This window comes from Oryza sativa, chromosome 1 (assembly GCF_034140825.1).
Source record: "Oryza sativa Japonica Group chromosome 1, ASM3414082v1".
In the NCBI taxonomy this organism is placed as follows: Eukaryota; Viridiplantae; Streptophyta; class Magnoliopsida; order Poales; family Poaceae; genus Oryza; species Oryza sativa.
Window position 1 is genome coordinate 24,184,655 of NC_089035.1, and position 20,302 is coordinate 24,204,956.

Sequence of the window (20,302 nt, forward strand, 5' to 3'; positions counted from 1 at the left end):
TTAAGCTTGTTACAAATAAGTTAAAAATGTACAAGGTTCTTGTCAGGGTTCATAATTCCGATGAAAACCGGTCGAATTCCGCGAAATTTCGAGGTTTCGACGAGGCTCGAAAGTAGAAGTTGTCTGAAATTTCGATGAGTTTCATCCAAATTCAAATTTGAATTGATAAAAAAGGAAAAATCAAACAAAATCTTATAAATAGTATGATATTCATAGAATCTATTGGGATATAAATTTTCAAAAAAAATGATGTATTACGTGTATTTTCTGAAATTTACAGTAGGAAAGAAAAGAATAATGAATTAAAAAAGGAAAAAAAAATCAATTTACCTATTGTTCTAGTTACCGATTGAAATTTCGATGATTTCGCTCGGAATTTCGCAAAGCCGATTGGTTTTCACGAGCTTATCGGTAAACTCAGGGAATTTGTATTTAAATTTTAATTTATAAAATTTGTTCGGAATCTACCGACTTTCTACCTGATTTCGTGAAAACCGTCATTCCGCCAGAGCCCGAAACGGAAGGCCATCTCGGAATTGTAAACTGGCTCTAGTGATTCTATTGTAGGGTCTTAGAGGTTCACAAGTTTGTCCACGTAGTATCACACTGTCTTTTCATGTTGATGTCCAATTTGTGCAATTCAGTTAGGTTCAGTTATACTCTTGTTAGTCGCTGCTGTCAATGACAGAAACACTCAAAGATTCTGGGACCTTTGCAAGAAAGAAAAAAAAAAGGAACACTTCGAGGTTTTTTTGGTGCTGCGAAGCTGCAGCTTTTTCTGATTATTTCATTGGACTACTAATAAGGGAATTACAACTGAAAATGTAGTGGACTCCTACATAAGCGCGCGACGAGAGTCCGGCTTAACTGCGCAAGATCCGGGAAGGCGAGAGAGCCCAGATCGTGCTCGACCATGCAAAACGGAAATGAAGCTAAAAACAGGGAAAAAAAACTGAAGACCCAAAGCAGCTAGACCTATTGGCTATTTCAACTTCAACAGTCACAAACAAGGAGACGTGAATCACCATTATCATCACATATGAGATCGGCAGCTCTGGGAGGCAAGTCAGTCCTCAAGACCCCTTCTTTCACCCTGGCGTGTGTCTCGGCTTCGTGCTGGAACATCGAGACCAGTTCCTGGAGCTCTAACTTCCTCACCTGGACCTGCTCATCGCTGATCGGCTTCTGCAGTCCGAAATAGACTATCCCCACGATGATCAGCAGGAGTCCTACCAAGAAAAGCAGCGCGGAGAATAGCGCGAAAGCGTAGGGAGTGTTCTCAGCTCCTGGTATCCCATCAACATTGATTCCGAACAATCCGGCGATGATGGACAGAACCAAGCCACACCCACCGAAAATTGTCAGGTTATGCGTAATGCGAAGGCTCTTCTCCTGAGTAGCACACCAACAGAGTTTTTAGTTTTCACACATGACACTTCAGCTATCACTAACTAAATAACTAGATTCATAGTGTCATATTGTCTGTTCAGTAGTAGGATATAAGGATTTGATGTTCATTTAGAATGCACAAGGATTCAGAAGGTCATTTTATAGCTCATACCTGTGACCAAGCACGGAGGGTGCTCTGCATCACATCTTGGATGGTGAAGAGCCGGCCACGAACTGCCTCCTGCTCTTCAATCATTTGTCTTGCGTCTTTCTTTATCGCTTCAAGTAATGATTTTGTGGTGCTGCCTCCTAGATACTTCAGCAGCTCAAAAATTATCTCCTCCCTAGCATGCAGTGACCATTTCACTCTGATAACCTAGTCAAATTAAATAGAATGCATAATTCAAGTCAATGCATGGAATTCACTATATTTCAGGTCCCTGTCAATTATTTTGGTCTGGACACATACCTGAGTGGCCAATCTTCTAATGTCTTGGTTAAATATCATGCACAACAGTTTCAAATCTTCTTGCTTTCGCCTGAAAACGCTAATGCAGTTATATATACAGAAGAAAGGAATTCAAAGAAGATGAGTATAACGTACTACTTCCTCCGTTTCACAATGTAAGACTTTCTAGCATTGCCTACGTTCATTTAGATGTTAATGAATCTAGACATATGTATGTGTTTAGATTCATTAACATCTATGTGAATATGAGCAATGTTAGAAAGTCTTACATTGTAAAACGGAGGGAGTACTTTTTTTCGAATAACAGAGTATAACATACTCTGAGTATTAACTTACCTGTTTACAAATTTAAGTTCTATTTCATCAGCGGCACCGAAGACATATTTACGCCACAATCTGAACATATCATGCTTTAAACATAAAGTTACAGTATAGAAAACATAAGTGCTATAACTTCATTGCACAACTTCTGAGTTTACCTGTCATCCCATCGGGCAAGCCGTGAAGCCAAATGTGCTATAACTTCCTGAATATTTTTAGGAGCTGTACCTGTACTTCCACAGGCAGAAAGAAGCTCCTAAACAACACGGGAAACATGCAAGACAATGGGTTAAAGAAGGAAGATTGCTGAGCGAAACGGCTTAATATATATATATATGAGCTACCACCTGAACTTCAGTAACTCCAATGACGTTAACGTTTGGTGCAGATCCCTTCACGTGAAGTGCAGTTATCAGAAAATTTTGAGCTTGCCAAGCACGGAGCACAATTGGAATGTCTTCTTCGTCACGAGCTGGATCACCAACCGACTGCCCCAACAGTTCAAATAGCAAGCCTCCTGCAACTCTTACAGGGACCTGAAATAAGTTAAAAAAAAGATACGAGGTTTGGAGGGAGAGACGTCCCTCCAAATATTTTTCAAGAAGAAATTGTAAGTGTGCTGGGGATTGAACACGAGACCTTAGGGTTGAAACCACATGCCCCTTGCCACTACACTATCAAGTGAAGAAAATCCAGACAATATTCCAAGTAACAGTAAGCTTAGATAAATACTGCATCTAGGTAGACACACTAATTCAGGACATTCCGCAATTGTGCATGTAGTACATGGGAGCAGGGTTCACTCTATTGGTTCTGGGGTTTCCATCGGGGGTCACCGAAATCCTGAAATTTCGGAAATTTTGGTCCGAAATTTCCGAAATTTTGAACAAAATTTAATTGAATTTGAACAAATATTATCCAAATTCATGAAAAAATTGAAAAATTCAAAAACTTCGGCCGAATTAATATCGTATCGGGGGTCACCGAAATGAGTAGCCCATATGAAATCATCAAAGAGTTTCAGTCTTTCAGACATTCAAGCTAAGAAGTGGCAGTAGAGTCACACTGAAACATTGACACTCGTAGTCTCCTACATATCTAAATGAACATATATTTTTAGATAATGGAATATATTTTATGCCTTTGCTTAACTTGCTACAGCCAATTATTACACAAATTGGCTTACAAGCGTTTACGCACGAAAGAGTGTTTAATTCTAGATAGAACATCAATAGACTCAAAATCTATTATATAATTAAAGTAATAGAAAAAGAAGCCTCCACGTTCGCTCTCATGGCCTAGAAATTCTGACATTAATCGGAGAAAAAGAAAAAAAACAGAGTCCATATAGAAATACAATTTAGAAATAGCTGAAATTCGGAATTAAAAAATAAGGAATATTAGAAAAGGTGACTAGAGTCCATATAGAAATACACTTTAGAAATAGTTGAAATTCAGAATTAAAAAATAAGGAATATTAGAAGAGGATACTAGAGTCCATATAGAAATACAATTAGAAAATAACTGAAATTCGGAATTAAAAAAATAAGGAATATTAGAAAAGAGACTAGAGTCCATATAGAAATACAATTACGAAATAACTGAAATTCGGAATTAAAAATAAGAAATATTAGAAGTAGAGCATAGAGTCCATATAGAAATACAATTAAGAAAAAAAAAGAAATTTGGAATTAAAAAATAAGGAATATTAGAAGTAGAGTATAGAGTCCATATTGGAATTTAAAACCAACTAAAATCCGGAATAAAAAGGAGCCTCCACGTTCGCTCTTATGGCCTAGAAATTCTCACATTAATCGGAGAAAAAGAAAAAGCAGAGTCCATATAGAAATACAATTTAGAAATAGTTGAAATTCAGAATTAGAAAATAAGGAATATTAGAAGAGAAGACTAGAGTAGTTATTACACATGAGTAGTTTCGTAAAGTTATTGCAAAATTTAATATTATGTTGTCATTGTAATATATTTTAATAATATAATAAGAAAACATATATGATATTATATGAGAGAAAATATAATGATGCTAGCCGCGCAATCTGCACGGGCCACCATGCTAGTTGAACATATGTAGTCATAATGATTTGCATACAAATAGTACCAAGACATGGTGCTTTCTATCAAAAAGCCGGCCTCTTTTGGCTTTCCCTCTAAAAAATGGTACCTTAAACATATAAAACAGTAGAAAATGGATGAATTACCCAATCTCTTGGGTAGTGCAGTGCTGGATTTCTTTCTAGCTTTCGGTAGAAAATTTGGAGTAGAAAACCGCGGAGAAGTATGGTAAGGTAAAGCTCACCTCGTAGAGCAGATGCTTCATCTTCTCACTGATGAGCACGCTCTCGTCCCTGAGCGCCACGCAGATCGCCGGGTGGAGCCACCGCGCGGCGGCCAGCCACGCGTCCACCGCCGGGTGCCCCGCCGCCACGTGGCACCACCAGGTGGGCCCCGCCGCCCTCTGCCAGTACGGCGCGGCGACGTCGGCGACGGTGATGTCGTCGCACTGCTCGTCGCCGCCGCCGTCGTGCTCCATGAGGCTCATGCTCTGCCCGTCGTCGTGCCACGCCGCGGCGTCCCCTCCCACCATCCCCACCAGCTGCGTGATCCTCCTCCACCCGATCGGCGCCCACAAGCTCTCCGCCGGCGCCACTGTCGGCGGCCTCGGTTCGTCGCCGTTGTCTCCGATCTTGGCCGCGAGTGATCTCCTGCGGTCCTGGACGGCGAGGTCCTTGGACTGCAGCAAGGAGCAGCACTTGCTCCGGCACAAGTTGGCCGGGGTAACGAAGCCATGGGCGCCGCCGCCGCCGCGCACGAACTCGAAGGCGCAGACGAGGCCGTCGGTCCACAGGCCGTCGGACGACGACCACGGCGAGGACGCAGAGGCATCCTTGGCGCCGAAGCCGTGACTGAGCTGGTGGTGGTGGTGGTGCTGCTTCCTAGCGTCGCCGCCGCCGCCGCCATGGCGGACGCCGTGCCAGAGAGGCTCGCCGTTCACCATCTCTCTCTAGTGAAGCCGCAGCCTCTGGGGCGGACGACGGCGGCGACGAGATGTTTTTATTTATGGGGTCGTCGCGTGACGGCAGCGTCTGGGGGTGGGCCCCCCACGTTGGCGCTTTTGCGCGTCGTGGGCCATACGTGTCAGTGAGAGCGAGTGAGTACGGGGGTTGGGGCCCACGAGACACGTGGCGTTGCCACGCTGCTGCTGTTGCAGCTTGTTCGGTGGCGCTAGAATGCGTGGTTGGTCTCGTGCCCCGTGCCCGCGCGGTGGATTTCGACCGTTCTTTTTCAAATAAATCTGTCCAATTTCTCCACTACCGGATTTGTTCCAAGATTGGTGCAGGCATAATGCGTAAAATATCAGGTCTTCACGCGTGGGGTATGAATGGATCCCGCCTCTTTTAGGGCAGCAGCAGGGCGTCGCACAAAAGCAAAAAAACAAGTTTATCCACGTAGGAGAAAAACTCGAAAAAAGGAGTCAAGCTCCTCACTCCTCAGTGCACGTGCACGCGTAGGCGTGACTTCAGGAGCGTAATTTTTTAAGGCCGGTCCCGCCACGACTTTTCTCCATTTTCAATTCCCAGGCCCGTCTCTCTCTTCATCTTCCTTACTCGGCTCCTTCCCATCTCTCTCTCTCCCTCTTCAAGCGGCTGAGATTTGCAAGCGACGCCAGCGACGAGCGGTGGCCTCTCCCCTCCGGTGCCGGTGGCGGCCTCTCCCCTCTCCTCTCCGGTACCAGCACGGCCTCCCAACAGCTCAGCGGGACGGATCTAGCGGCGCTGGCGACGAGCGGCTGCCTCTCCCCTCTGGCGCCGACAACGGCCTCTCCCCTCATGTGCCAGCGCGGCCTCCAGGGAGCTCAGCGGGGCGGATCTGGCGGTGCCGACGACGAGCGACCGCCTCTCCTCTCTCCCCTCTAGGCTCCGGTGCCGCCTCTCCCCTCTGGCGGCGGCGCGGGCATCGACGCTTCTCCCCTCCCTCTCCCTTCTTCACCTCTTCTCTTGTGGGCCCAAAAGTTGTGAAATGACGAAGAGCCGAGGCTCCGAACTATGCCTAGGTGGAGAGGAATCTTTGAGCTAGCTAGATGAGGGAGAATGACACCTAGGTACACTGTGAATGACTTTACAAGTGCGCCTCATTTATCACTAAGTTAGAATTGTTTTTATGTTTGAAACCCAATTATATACAATTTATTAAGCGTAGTTACAATATAACTGGGGTGTAACCAGAACCTACTTAGTTATTTAGAAATCTGTTGACAATGATAAAGGTAGACTCGGGAGGGCGCGGATAGCCGCGCATTAGATTTGCATTGTTCGGGGGTTAAGACCCAGCTTGTGATTTGTGAATCAGCGACAACGAGCATGACGAAATATTGACTGCTACAGAGATGCAACAATTGAGTATGCTTTCTTTTTTTTAAAGAAAAAAAGCAAGTGAGCGTGAGTAAAAACAACAAAAGAAAACGCTCCATCCGTCCCAATTAAAACCCAATAATAAAACAAATGAAGTACTATATCACTAACTTTTGTAAGATAAAATTATAAATAAGTAAATGAATAGCAAGGTGAGCATAACTCAGCTGATTAAGTTACTCGTGGCGAAACTAGCCCATCCGTATTCATATCTTGAACTTAACACACGTGCTCGTATTTACGTTGCAGGAAGGCTCCATGGTAACTCCATCGATTTTAAGATATATGGTCCCAATCTTCCGGAGGTATTTATAGGGTTAGGGTACGTATTTGTGCCTTCATAAGATGAGTGTGCTAGGTTTACATGGGTAGGCCGTATGCCGAGTGTAGCTTCATACGGGTAAGTGAGCGCGTATTGTGAGCACCTATGTTTGTACTTTGTTTTAAAAAGTAATTAAATAAATAAACTTCCGAAGGTGTTTATACTTTATAAGGGTAGGGTGTACTGTGTGTGCGCCTTCATAAGGATAAGTGTATGCGTATTGTGAGCATCTATGTTTGTATTTTGTTTTAAAATATAATTAAATAAATAATCTGACAGGCGAAAAAGTTGTAAATGATTGAACTCATACAAGTAGAATGTAAGTGGCTAACCCGTGAACCTGTATACCCATTTATAAGTCAAAATAAGCAGCTTTGTATTTTTTTTTTGCAAATAAATGGATTTCACAGTTAGCCATTTACACCTTACCGATCAAACGTTTCTGAGAGACCTGATCGACAGGTGAGGATCTTCTATCATAATATCATTACTATTAGTCACTGGTATCCTTTTATTGTCTCACACGTACTATGGTGAGGATGTGAACCTCCTGATCAACTAGGTGTTGTCCCGTGGCAAACAGACAGTAGTTAGCCTAGCAAAAAAGTAGACAGTTAGTCACGCATAAACGGGCTTTTTACAGAAATATCACATGCAAATTGAAAGAGGCCATTCACCAACTTGTACTGTTACTTGTTCGTCGATCATCATACGTAAATTCCTTTGTTTACGGTCGGTCCTTTTCCTCACCTGAAAACACTATTTTTGGCCGCTACGAAAACCGATGATGATATGCCTCATCAGCCATCAGGTACTATCAAAAGAAACACATCGGTGATTTACAAAAGGGCAGCAGCTTGAAGGTGTCCCATGTACGGACTATCACTGGTGAAGAAACCATCTTTAGTCGATCGGCCAAAATCTACAATAGTCCCGGTTACAATAAAAACCGGGACTAAAAATGATCTTTAGTCCCGGTTAAAAACACCAACCGGGACTAAAGATCATCTTTACTCCCGGTTCATCCCGTGTCAGTCAGGGGGCCGAGGATCTTTAGTCCCCGTTGGTAACATCTTTATAGTCCTGGTTGATAATACTAACCGGGACTAAAAATTATATTGATCTTTAGTCCCGGTTAGTATTACTAACCGAGACTAAAATTTAATACGTAGTATATAATCCCTATCCCTTATCCTCTCCTACACTTCACAGATCCGTTTCCCTTCCTCTTCACAGATCTAACTCCTCCTCCCCTCCTCCCCTTTCATCCCCCTCCTCACTTCCCATCCGTGGCCGGCGGGGCTGCGGCGGCGGCGGCGGCGGTGGCCGTGGCAGGCGGCGGCCGGCGGGGCCACGCCCGGCGGCGGCACTCCTGGCGGGCGGCCGGAGGTGCCGCGCGCAGCGGCTACCGGCAGGGGCGTGCCCGGCGGCGGCCGTGCCCTCTCGACTGCCGGTCGGCCTCTTTTCTTTTTTTTTTCTTTTTTTTGATAATTTGTGATTGATTGAGATGTGTAATTTTGTGATTCATTGTATGGATATGAGATGTATAATCTGTGATGTATTTGATTTGTGTGTATTTTTTAGGATTTGTGATGTATTTGATTTATATTTATAAGTAACTTAAGATTTGGGATGTTACTTTGAATTGGGGATTTGGGGATTGATTTAGGGATATACATGGCACTAGATTCGGGAGAAAATATAGAGATTAAATCTGGCAAAAGAAAAAAAAAGTGCTACTCTCTCTTTAGTCCCGGTTGGTGTTATCAACTGGGACTAAAGATTCCTCTCTTTTTTCCTAGTTGGTAACACCAACCGGGACTGAAGATCAAAGATATTTGAACCGATCTTTAGTCTTAGATTCGTACTCCCGGTTGGAAAATCGGGACTATAGGGGGTTACCAACCGGGAGTAAAAATGATTTCTCCACAAGTGTACACAGTAAACCTCGATTTTATCTTGCAACAGATTATTTACTGAAAGATCCCTAATGAGATCAATGCTCTAGCTAGTTACGCTAAAGAATTTGAACTTATCTCAAAACAATCTGTGTAGAAGAATACACGAGAACTCAGTGATCTCAAGGCATTGGAGTCACTTGACTTATCGTGCAGTGAGTTATCTGGTCATACAAGATTTTATATAATACACTTAAAATCGAGAAATCCTCTCTTATATAAAGTTAATTATAGCACACTAATTCCTAAAAATTAACATGCAATGATGCCACATCATCATCCACTAAGAATTGTTATATTTAAGCATCATGCAAGCATGCTATATTATCTATAATTTAATAATTTATTAAATTTTAGAGATTTAAAATGTAAGCATGTTAAATCATCCCACATAATTCACATAATATTTCAATTTATCTCTTTATTTTTTAGAATATCCTATATACCTACAGTTCATCCTCACTTAGTTCATGTTATTTTTCTTTTCTCTTATTAAGTCATATTGCATCAATTGTTTTTAGTCCTTAGATGATTAATCTACGGTTTAAATTATCTCTCTTCTTTTCTTCTCTCATTAAGCCGTATCATTTTAATTTTTTTAGCCCTTAGATGCATGGTCTAAATGATCTTCTTTCTTCTGTTCTCTCATAAAAGCACAACATCCTACTTTTACATTTGAATCATCATTCTACATACTCCCTCCGTTTTTTAATAGATGACGCCGTTGAATTTTCTCACATGTTTGACCATTCGTCTTATTAAAAAAATTACGTAATTATAATTTATTTTGTTATGGGTTGTTTTATCAACTCATAGTACTTTAAGTGTGATTTATATCTTATAAATTTGCATAAATTTTTTGAATAAGACGAATGGTCAAACATGTGAGAAAAAGTCAACGGCGTCATCTATTAAAAAACGGAGGTAGTACTTTTTAAATTTAAATCACATCAACTTATTTAAACTTATGTTTATGTTTATGTAAGCTTATGTTGTTAAAGCTATTTTACACATTTATTTTTACTTATTGTTATCATAATAAACTCTCGCAACAACGCGCATGGTTTAACCTAGTAAAATAAATGGTGGGGTACACTTATATAAGACCGCGACTATCCTCAAGGGTAATGAATGTAAAAAATAGCGTGTCGTAATAAAATCAATTTTTTATTTTGGATTTTTTAATGGAAAAATAAAATTCTGATTTTCTAGGTCTAATGAATAAATGATAGAGCCTGGTTCCAATTCTGGCAAAACAAAAGGCAACAAGCTTAACTTCTTAATTGGAAGAACTCTATGATCTAATTAGACGTTAAAATAGATTAGTATCCGATGTAGGGAAAAGGCTGCATTTTCTATGAGTAGACCTTTGATTTTTTTTTAGAAATCCTAATTATTCTTAAAGTGTGGGGAACACTTTTAAGAATATTTATAAAATCGGGAAATATTTTTAAAAGTGTGGGGTACAATTTTATGTATATTTCTAAAATCAGGATAAATAAACAGTCATCATGAAATTATCGTTGCCTGAAGAGGCATCACTTTTTTAATTTAATAGAGGGAAAACACCTATTTCGAGACATGTCATATCTATAGGAGAGCTACTTTTTTTTTTTAAAAAAAAAACTCATGCATTTTATTAATTATAGATAACTAGGTACATATCACATGAGTTATCCCTAGCGGGAAATCAATTGCAAGTAAAAGCAGTTTTGCATAAAATGTCCCTTGAAGATGGCCAAATTAACATAAGCTCCTGAAAATTCGCAGGAAGGACTCCTAAGAAACTAGAAAAAGCAATAAGTCCTTCTCTTCTCTGTCAGGTAGCAAGCTAGATCCATGGCTGCAACGCTGATGAAGAAACCAAGAGTGACTGCAGATGAAGATACTAAGTATAGTTGGCCACATCGCCTGAGTCCCGACGACCTGGCCCAAGGCATGAGAATTTGGCCCGACCTAGGCACCGCCCGACCCGCTAGGGTCAAGCCCATGCCGACCCGGTATGGCACAATGAAAAAAAAACAGTTGAGGGATCCAACATAGACATACTTTCAGCCCATTTGAGGCAAGGCCCAAAGATAAGAGGGATACAAAATAGACTTAATTCAACCATATAAGACAACCCAAAGAGATGAGGGAGGGAAAATATACTTATTTTATAGAGAAGCATAATGGGTTGTCGTGCCTTCGAGCCAACCCGGCATGACCCAAGTCTTATTGGGCCATGCCTGGGCCATGGGTGCAGCCCGTGGACAGGCAAGGGCCGGCTCGGCGTGTAGGTCGGGCCATGCCGGCTCGACTAACCTCGGCCCAAGCCCGGCCGTTCCTAGGCCGTGCCGGGTCGGGCGAACCATTTGGCCATCTATAGATACAAGGAAGCATATCCAAAAGGGACCTCCGCTTGGAGGTTGAGGCTTACATGACAAAACCATGAAAACTTGGCTTCTCTCTGATGATGCACCATCGGTGACGAAGAAGGCTTGCATATTTGTGGTTGCCTCGCCGGAGATGAACCAAATGGCCGATGTAAACTTGTCTTACTTCCAATTGAAGTCGTCCCTGGCAAACCCAGAAACCACTCCATGGATGGATTTGGTTGGGAACCATAGATGATCACCGGGACAAGAGAAACATGACGCTGACAAACTCTTGCACTACACAAAAGTACCAAAAGAAAAGAGAAAACAAAGAGGAAAACACTACTACGGGAAGAACCCGACTACCTGGACTCCCCTGCCCCATCACTGGCGACTGGAGTTGCCGGAATCAATGGAGGAAAGGGGCCTGACGGAGAGTGAGGAAGAAGACCTTCTTTTCGCCTGGAGGAGCCATCGAGAGCGAGAGGATTAGATCGAATCCCCCCCTCCCCCCCCCCCCCCGGCCCGTGCTTTGTCATAGGAGAGCTACTTTTGACTGTTACTCCTGTGTATTACCCCTCCATTTTTAGATAACTAACAATTTTAACTTTAACTTGAATGTTGACCACTACGAATTACTCTTTAAATGGTTATGGCAAAGTAAGTAAAAGTTTTCTTAGCCATAATAATAGTGTGGATCTTCCTTAGTATTTGTTGATATTTTTGCAAAATGGACAAATGATCAAAGTGTAAAAGTGAGTAGTGCCCCGTTGTCATCTCTACTGCCTTAAAAATGGTTTAAGTCGTCCTTCTTCTACCGCGCACAGTACACCGACTCATAAGGGCCTGTTCACTTTGCTGCCAAAAAAAACCTAAATGTACCCACTTTTTTGGCAACTATGTCAAAATTTTGGTAATTTGCCAAAATTTTGGCAGGATTTCTTATATAGTTACCAAAATTTGGCAGCAAACTAAATGTACCCACTTTTTTTTGGTAACTTTACCAAAATTTGGTAAGGTTGAAAATGGCACAAAAGTAAACAGCCCCTAAGTTTAGTAATAAGCCTAAAGAAAGATGACCTAAAGAAAAGAGGATAAAGAGGATAAGAAGTGGGACAAGACGCTGGACGTCCGGCTTTTGCTAAAAAATGGGGCATTGCTCCGATAGATACAGAAAATTATGCATCATTTGATTAGATGTTTCGGCTCGTTGGGTGAAGTACTGAAGTGTTTCAACGAGATACAGTATCAAAAAGTACTAATGCAACACCAACAAAACATTATCCCAGTAACTAAAACAGTAAGAGAAACATAAAATAGAACTTAATGCAATAGAGTCGGGTTCTAATTGAAACACACGCTTTAATTTGGTGACTGACCGGAAGCATTTAGGAGATAACGGGTGTAACCGGACGACCAAGCGGGAGCAATTTTCCTTATAACCTTGTGCATCATAAACAACGAAAAACAGAGTCCCTGAGTCCCCATCCCCTACCTAACAAGATTTCCTCGAGGGTAACAATCGAAAAGTACAAACCGGTATGCACCGTAGATTAGAATATTATAGATTAGTATAATTAGTCCCAACCGACGCACCTAAAATCTGTGCAGCCAAAGATAATCCAAGAGACAGATGACCGAAAGCCCACCGAAACCGGTAAATCCTAGCGCTAAACCCACAACCCAACACGCACAAGAAGCAGCGGGAAAGTGCGAAGGACGAGCAGCTCTCACCCACCAGGAGAGAGTCCTCCGCTGCTCTCCTCTCCTCTCCTCCGGCTAAGTGGTTGGCTGGTCTCAGCGACAGCGATCCCTTTCGGGGTACTAGTAGCTAGTAGCCGCGACGACGGATGGTGGAACCCGTGGGTGCAGGTGGTGGCGGTAGTGGCTGGGGCGCGGAGGGGTTGGCGCTGCTGGCCTCTGCTCCTCCAGCTCGCGATAAGGGTCTTCGTCGTCGTCGTCGTCCTCGCATGACCGCTCATGGCCGCGACATTGACGATGGCCAGGTGAGTATGATTGTTGAGTTAGATGTATCTTGCGTGATGGTGCTCATTATAGCTGTTTGTTCGTGTGCCTGTGCATGGCACGGAAGCTGTTTGTGTTAATGCGTCAGAGGGAGCAACCGAGCAACTGTAATTGTGATCAAGAGGTGTTTGCCTGAGAAGATGATGCTTTTTAGGATTTCTTAGTTTTGTTGGTTGAATGATAACTTAGCTCACTGAGTGACAGGTTTTTTTGGATAGCTTTTACCATACTCTTTAGATAATGCACCTGAGTGACAATTGAAAGCGAACTATGAGTCGGCATCAGTCCTGGTCTCAAAATGATCCTCTTTTGGCAAATTGACCGTGATGGGTTCTTTGTTTCCGTTTGCTTTACCATTTTTGTTCCTTTTCCTTTTCTTAGTTTTTTTACCCTGATTTGGTTACTTCACTTCAATTATGGTAGTAGGGCATGCAGCTTCGATAATACTATAATGTTAAATTGTTTGGTCAGGGAAATGAAGATGTCAACCGGCGAAAACTTACAGGCGGGGTTATTGTCTAGGACGCCTCCATTTGGTCTGAGGCTATGGGTTGTGCTTGGCATTAGCATTTGGGCTGCAATTCTGTTTGTCCTAGGTTGCATATGCTTCTTCCTTATATACTGGAGGAAACGAGGTAATCGCTTTGGTGATACTGCTGAACCTGAAATCCCAGATATTACCAAAGAGATTGCAGTAGACGAAGCAAGAAACAGAGTGGCTGCAGAAAACGTCCAACGTCAAGAAAGTTACACCCTCTCATTGAAGGAGAGGCAGACCAACAAAGGTTCACGGAAAATGCTGGCTCATTTCCTCAGCTGCAAATCAAGTGGTAGCCATAATTTAGTTGGATGCAGTTCAATGTACCAAAATGATAAGGCTCAGTGCTCATACTCCAGTGACGAAGGCACCTCAGGACATAATGAGAGGGAGTACTCTCAGTATGCCACAATGTCCACATCTCCTCAGATTGGTCTCCCAGAATTCTCTCATCTGGGTTGGGGCTATTGGTTCACTCTCAGGGATTTGGAGGACGCAACAAATGGGTTCTCTGATGACAATATCATAGGAGAGGGCGGCTATGGGGTTGTTTACCACGGTCGTCTTATAAATGGAACTGATGTTGCAATCAAAAGGCTTTTTAACAACATGTAAGAGACACTGAAGTTGATTTTAGCCAAAAAGGAGTGTTTCTTCCGATAATGCTTTTTAATGATTTGCTATGGTTGTTCACTATTGACCATATACTCTGGTTATGGTTTTGCAGAGGGCAGGCAGAAAAAGAGTTCAAGGTTGAAGTTGAGTCTATTGGTCATGTTAGGCACAAGAATCTGGTGCGACTTCTAGGTTACTGCATTGAGGGAAGCTACAGGTAAATCTGTGTTTTGTTAGTTAGCCTTTATATTTTCAGTTGATCGTTCATGGATCTGCAGGAAATTGTATATTTTTCTTGCAGTGACTGCTACAATATGTCCTCTTGCTGTTACACAGCCTTCAATGTCACAAGTCAATTACAACTTAAGAAAGAAACAAAATGTTCAAGTCTGGCAGCTCGACATGGTCATATTTAATCTATTCAGCAAAATATATTAACTGATAATGATACCAAGTACTGGTATAATGGTTAGAATAATCTGTCTTTTTAGATGGTTTATGTACTTAATTATGCAAAGCACTATAGAACTCGAAAAATATGCAAAGGGCCCACTTCAAAGCCTAGAAGTGTCTTTAACTGTTATCCTACTCTAGTATCTGCATATCGTGTTTCCATAGATATGCTTTGGTTCTAAATTTTCTGATTCTGAACCATTTGCTGCAATCCTGAAATCTTAAGTTAGCATCCAGGTAATAAGAAACCTCCACAACGTCAGCTTGGTCTGCTGTTAACTTTGGTACGCAATATTTATCCATGGACCTGATATATTGCTAGAGTTCTAGAAATGGAGAACATTTAAGAGGATCTACCCGCCTTAGTAAAAATGGGTGTTCGGAATGTACACTCACCCCACCAGCTAACTGAACTAGAAGTTTCTGATATTGATAGATTGTCTGCTTTCTTAATCAAACACAATCATATACTGTATAAATGTATTACTACAGAGGCATATTCATAGAACTATAGAAGTCCATTAACCTATATCAAACTAAGCTTTTCCGTGAATCTGTTAGGTTTACAGCAAAACATCATTAGGCTTCTCACGTTGCAGGATGCTTGTCTATGAATACATCAACAATGGGAACTTAGACCAGTGGTTACATGGCGCAAGGAGTCAACATGGTGTTCTTACATGGGAAGCCCGCATGAAAATTATCCTTGACATTGCAAAAGCGTAAGAAATGAACTATCAGTGATTCTGATTTCTCCCTTTGTATATGAGACCAAGCATAAAATTTGTAAACGGAATGCTGTGCAGACTGGCATATTTGCATGAGGGGATAGAGCCAAAAGTTATCCACCGTGATATCAAATCAAGTAATATCCTTATTGATAAAGATTTCACAGGAAAACTTTCTGATTTTGGATTATCTAAGCTCTTACGTGCTGGGAAAAGCCACATTACTACCCGAGTTATGGGAACCTTTGGGTAAGCTACTAAGCTCTCGTTTTAAGTTGTAATTTTCCTGATTGAGTTGCAGGGGCTGTATAAAATACTGATCAACATGAAATTCATGTTTAACTATCTCCAATTCCTTTATTCAAAGTTGATAGCGTCTCAAGCAATTGCCACTTAATCCCCCATTGTTTTCTAGGTACGTAGCCCCTGAATATGCTAATACTGGGCAGCTAAACGAGAAGAGTGACGTCTACAGTTTTGGAGTGCTACTCTTGGAAGCAGTGACCGGAAGGGATCCAGTTAACTATGGTCGACCTACCGATGAGGTGGACATGCACAATCTCATATCTGTCACCCTTGCTGCCCGGTCGCCATTATTTTCTTAATATGGAGTTCTCACATTTAAAAGCAGTAAAACAGTTTATTTCTACATCGACTGAATCTCAGAGCTGTGTGTTGTTCTCTATGCACACGTGGATACTTCAAGCTTCATTTTTTTCCCCCTTCAATAACACAAGACGTGCTGTTTGCAGGTGCACCTGCTGGAGTGGATCAAGCTGATGGCTAGCAGCAGAAGAGCCGAGGAGGTAGTAGACCCTGCGATGGAGGCCAAGCCAACCAAACGGCAGCTGAGGCGCGCGCTCGTGGCTGCCCTCAAGTGCGTCGACCCCAAAGCGGACAAGCGGCCCACGATGGGCAGCGTCGTCCGCATGCTGGAGGCCGATGATGTTGCGCTATCATCACGGCAGGTTTGTTTTTAGCATCTTCTTTATTTTGTTTTTTTCTCCCTAAATCAATTATTAGTACAACCATTTTGTCGCCGTCGGTGTCGATGCTGAACGCCTGAACCACCTGAAGTTTTTGTATGCGCTCTTGCTCAAGGATCGGAGGAGCCCGATGGGGCGATGCGGCGACGGCGACGGTTCAGGGCGGCGTGAGCCGTCCGGGACATCGGCGAGATACGATACAGCTTTTGTATAAGCGTTACGTACGATCACTTTTTATCACCAGAAGGCCTGAAATATTTGTGTTCATACTTCATACTTTAGGGTAAGGCAACGTGTTGTTTTTTTTCCTCCGGAAAGAAATGTACTCCCTCCGTTTCATAATATAAAACTTTCTAGCATTGTCCACATACATATAGATGTTAATGAATTTAAACACATACATATGTCTAGATTTATTAACATCTAAATGACAATGCTAGAAAATCTTACATTGTGAAACGGAGGAAGTAGTATTTTCATCTGTACAGCAGCAATACGGATCCGTTCTATGGCGTCTCTTTCGGGATCTCTGATAGGATCCGTGCTTTGCTCATGAACAAAGGCACCGTCAGGCTTCAGCACAGATTGTAGAGTAGCTGACTGCTTTTTCATGGTTAGTGTTAGCAACTTGCGCTAGATATGAATCAACTCACTTCCATTTCCCATATTGTTCGCAGCAGCTATGGAAAGGCCTCCTTTTGAAACGGCTAAGCAGGAATAGTAGTTGGGTGAAACCTGGTTTATTTCCTGGCGGAATAAGTTCACCTGAGGTTCCTCAACTTAACCGCGAGATTTTTTAAGGTCCCTTAATTATAAAATCAGAAATGTGTACCCCTAAACTCACTCAAACCGTTCAAAGAAGGTCCCATGGCAGTATTTTTGTCCGGTTTTGCTGACATAGCATCCTAGTCAGAAAAAAATAAATATGTGGAGCCCACATGTAAGTGAGAAAAAAATGTGGGGTCAACAATCCTAGTCAGCAATCTTCTCCTCAATCGCTTTTTTCTTGGCCGAGAGGGGGAGTGGCAGCGGCTGCGGAGCATCGGCGGTGGCAGGTAAGAGCGGTGGCAAGCGAGTGGCGGCTCCGGGCTCGGGAGGAATGGAGGGGCTTGGGATGCGGGGGACGCGGCGGGCGAGTGCGGCTGCGGAGCGGCGGCTCTGGGCTCAGGAGGAGTAGAGGGGCTTGGGGCGCGGGGGCCGTGGCAGGCGAGCAGCGGCAGCAGTGACGCGACAGCAGCTGGTGCCGGCCGGAGAGGGCGCAGGTGAAGGCGGCGGGAGAGGGGGTGGAGCACCGTATCAGCGAAGAGGTCGCCACGGTGCGCGCACGCCGTGACCACGGCGACATCGACATGATCGGCTTCGACTTGGATGAGTTGAGAGATGCTTCTCGTGGTCGGCGCGTATCTTCTCCCGCCGTGACCGGATGATGGCTGGCTGTGGAGCCGTCGCCACGCCAACACCGTCGTCACCATCGTCCCCATGCCCTCGGGAGCGGCGGCGGTTGAGGGGATGGGCGCCCGCAGCGCGCGGATCCTTCCGCCCCCGCCAGCGGAGGTGGAGACGAAGGCGACAGGTGAGGTGGCGGTGCCCCCTCTCTTGCCGATCTTATCTCCCCCTTCTTTGTCTAGCACCAGCTGCTACCGCCACAGCAGGCGCCGTCTCTCGCCGCCGCTCGACAGCGCCGTTCGACAGTGTCGATCGCCTCCTCTCCCGCCGCTGCCGTCGCGCCGTCCGAGAGCTCATCATCGCGCCGGTCGCCTCCTCTCCTTTTCTCCCGCCGCCGCCGTCGCGCCGGCCGGCTCTCTCGCCGCCCCCGCTCCACCGCTAGCCACCTCTCTCCCCTCTGCCGCTGCGTGCACTTGAGAGAATCGGGAGAAAAGAGAAGAGAAAAAGAAAAGAATGGATAAATGTGGGACCCACACCATTTTCTCTCACTTACATGTGGGCCCCACATATTTATTTTAACTTTTTTGCTAACTAGGATGCCACTTCAGCGAAATCGGGCAGCTATACTACCTCGGGACCTTTTTTTGGACGGTTTTACATAGTTTAGGGGTACACATTTCTGATTTTGTGATTAAGGTACTTATAGAAATCTCGGTGTTAAGTTGAGGGACCTCCGGTGAACTTATTCCTTTCTTGGCAAAAGCCTGAAATAGCAGCGGAAAAGGTACACTGAAGGTCCCTCAACTTGTCATCGAGTTACAAAATCGTCCCCCAACCACAAAACCGGATACAACGCATTCCCTAACTTATAAAACCAGTGCAAACTAGATCCCTCGGCGGTTTTGACTCCGGTTTTAACCGACATGACAGTTGACTCAGCATGGGACCCACGTGAGCCCCACGTGTCAGCGTGGCCACCTCAGCCTCCTCTCTTCACCCTGTTCTCTCCCTCCTCTGTCCCTCTCTCTCACTTCGCCGAACAACAGACCGATGCTGGCGGCGGTCCAGAGCAGCAGCCGTGCCTCCGCACCCACCACCGCGGTGGCGCCCGCTTCTACCTTGGCGCCCACCGCCGCGGCGGTCGAGCGGTCCACGTGGTGGCGCGACGTTGAGCGGCCCGGGACAGCGGCGTGGCGCTGTGGCGGTCGAGCGGCCTGGGCTGCCACCATCGTCGTCCGTATGCAACCAATCGCAAATTTGGGGATGAATCTATTGATGGGAGAGGGAGACGACGAGGCACGTTGCTGCATCAAGACAGAGACAAGGAGCACCGGTCACCAAGGACATCGGGCTAGCAGTAGGCGGCGGTGCATCGTGTGTGTCTTTTCATCACTGAAGTCTTGTGGAGATGAAGAGTTGAATACACAGAAGATAAGCGTGCGCTGTGGGGCAGCAAGGACGGCGTGCAGCTGCCACCGACTTTTGCCCCCACAACGCTTGTCGCGCTGCCTCGGCCGGCCTCTGCCGCCGCTGACCGTGCGCTGTAGCCTATAGGTGGCCTCCATGCCGTCCGGGTCGAGGTGCACCGCCGCTCGCCGCTCGCCGGACCCGTGTTGTCTTCGTCGCTGTCGCTGTCCGCTTCCACCCACCAAACGCGTCCCTCTCCTCCGACGGTGGGCACGTCGTGCGCGCATGCGGGATGGGAGGAACGGCGTGACAAGACGGATGGCAAAGAGTATATGGGCACGGCGGACGCGGGCGGCTGCCGATGAGGGAGGAGATGCCACCGGCGGCGGCGGCGGCGGCGACTCTCCGCCGGTTAGCGTCCAGCCCGCGGCGACGACGACGGCCGCACGCCGCACTCCCCCCCACACCCCGCGCGCGGCGCCCGACGCCTCCGACATGCCGCCGCCCACGACCGTGAACCGCCGTAGCAACCCGGCCCTCAGCCCCTCGTCCGCCTCCTTCGCCGACGACGACGCCGCCCGACGCACACGCGGCCGAGACTGCCTGCTAGCCCCTGCCCGGTTTTGCAGTTTTCACCAACTCGCCGGGAGCTCGCTGCGGAGGATGAAGAGTTGAAAACGACGCCGACGCCGCACGCGAACGAAAGCGAGGTCGCCGCCCGCCTCGCTCGCCTGCTCCGCGGTTCTCCTGCGAAGGCGGCGAACAGCTCCGCGGTCGGGGCACCCGCCGAGTCCATCGCCGCCGCGTGGCCCGTTCTCCCGTGTCGCCGCGCCACCGTGTCGCCCATTCTCCCGCGTCCCCGCGTCACCTGTCACCGCCGCCGCCCAGCTCCTCCCCCGCTGGCGCCGCCCAGTTTTTCCG

The 20,302-nt window shown here is 45.3% G+C and overlaps 2 protein-coding genes across 3 annotated transcripts; one reads left to right on the forward strand and one right to left on the reverse strand.

Annotated features, from left to right (window-relative positions):
* Window positions 1-729: 729 nt before the first annotated feature.
* Window positions 730-5,221, reverse strand: LOC4324600 (uncharacterized). Its single transcript, XM_015780052.3, has 7 exons — window positions 4,494-5,221; window positions 2,527-2,715; window positions 2,338-2,435; window positions 2,195-2,254; window positions 1,859-1,928; window positions 1,562-1,765; window positions 730-1,392 (listed from the first exon to the last, which is right to left on the reverse strand). Exons 1-7 carry the CDS (start codon window positions 5,190-5,192, stop codon window positions 994-996), a joined length of 1,719 nt encoding a protein of 572 aa, XP_015635538.1. The 5' UTR covers window positions 5,193-5,221; the 3' UTR covers window positions 730-993.
* Window positions 5,222-12,893: 7,672 nt separating this feature from the next.
* Window positions 12,894-16,958, forward strand: LOC4324601 (probable receptor-like protein kinase At2g42960). 2 transcript variants are annotated; one of them, XM_015776792.3, is made up of 8 exons: window positions 12,894-13,249; window positions 13,740-14,417; window positions 14,534-14,638; window positions 15,474-15,596; window positions 15,681-15,851; window positions 16,018-16,147; window positions 16,355-16,570; window positions 16,680-16,958. In XM_015776792.3, exons 1-8 carry the CDS (start codon window positions 13,224-13,226, stop codon window positions 16,800-16,802), a joined length of 1,572 nt encoding a protein of 523 aa, XP_015632278.1. In that variant the 5' UTR covers window positions 12,894-13,223; the 3' UTR covers window positions 16,803-16,958. The 2 variants fall into 2 exon arrangements, with proteins under 2 accessions (XP_015632278.1, XP_015632286.1); XM_015776800.3 differs by having other exon boundaries at window positions 16,704-16,958.
* Window positions 16,959-20,302: the final 3,344 nt, after the last annotated feature.

Coding starts and splice junctions, on each gene's coding strand:
- LOC4324601 (XM_015776792.3), top strand. CDS start 13,224: ATGGCCGCGACATTGACGATGGCCAG. Junction 14,418..14,533: donor AAAAGGCTTTTTAACAACAT/GTAAGAGACACT, acceptor ATGGTTTTGCAG/AGGGCAGGCAGAAAAAGAGT. Junction 16,571..16,679: donor TTGCGCTATCATCACGGCAG/GTTTGTTTTTAG, acceptor AACCACCTGAAG/TTTTTGTATGCGCTCTTGCT.
- LOC4324600 (XM_015780052.3), bottom strand. CDS start 5,192: ATGGTGAACGGCGAGCCTCTCTGGCACGGCGTCCGCCATGGCGGCGGC. Junction 2,436..2,526: donor TTGGAGTTACTGAAGTTCAG/GTGGTAGCTCAT, acceptor CGTGTTGTTTAG/GAGCTTCTTTCTGCCTGTGG. Junction 1,393..1,561: donor CCCTCCGTGCTTGGTCACAG/GTATGAGCTATA, acceptor TGTGCTACTCAG/GAGAAGAGCCTTCGCATTAC.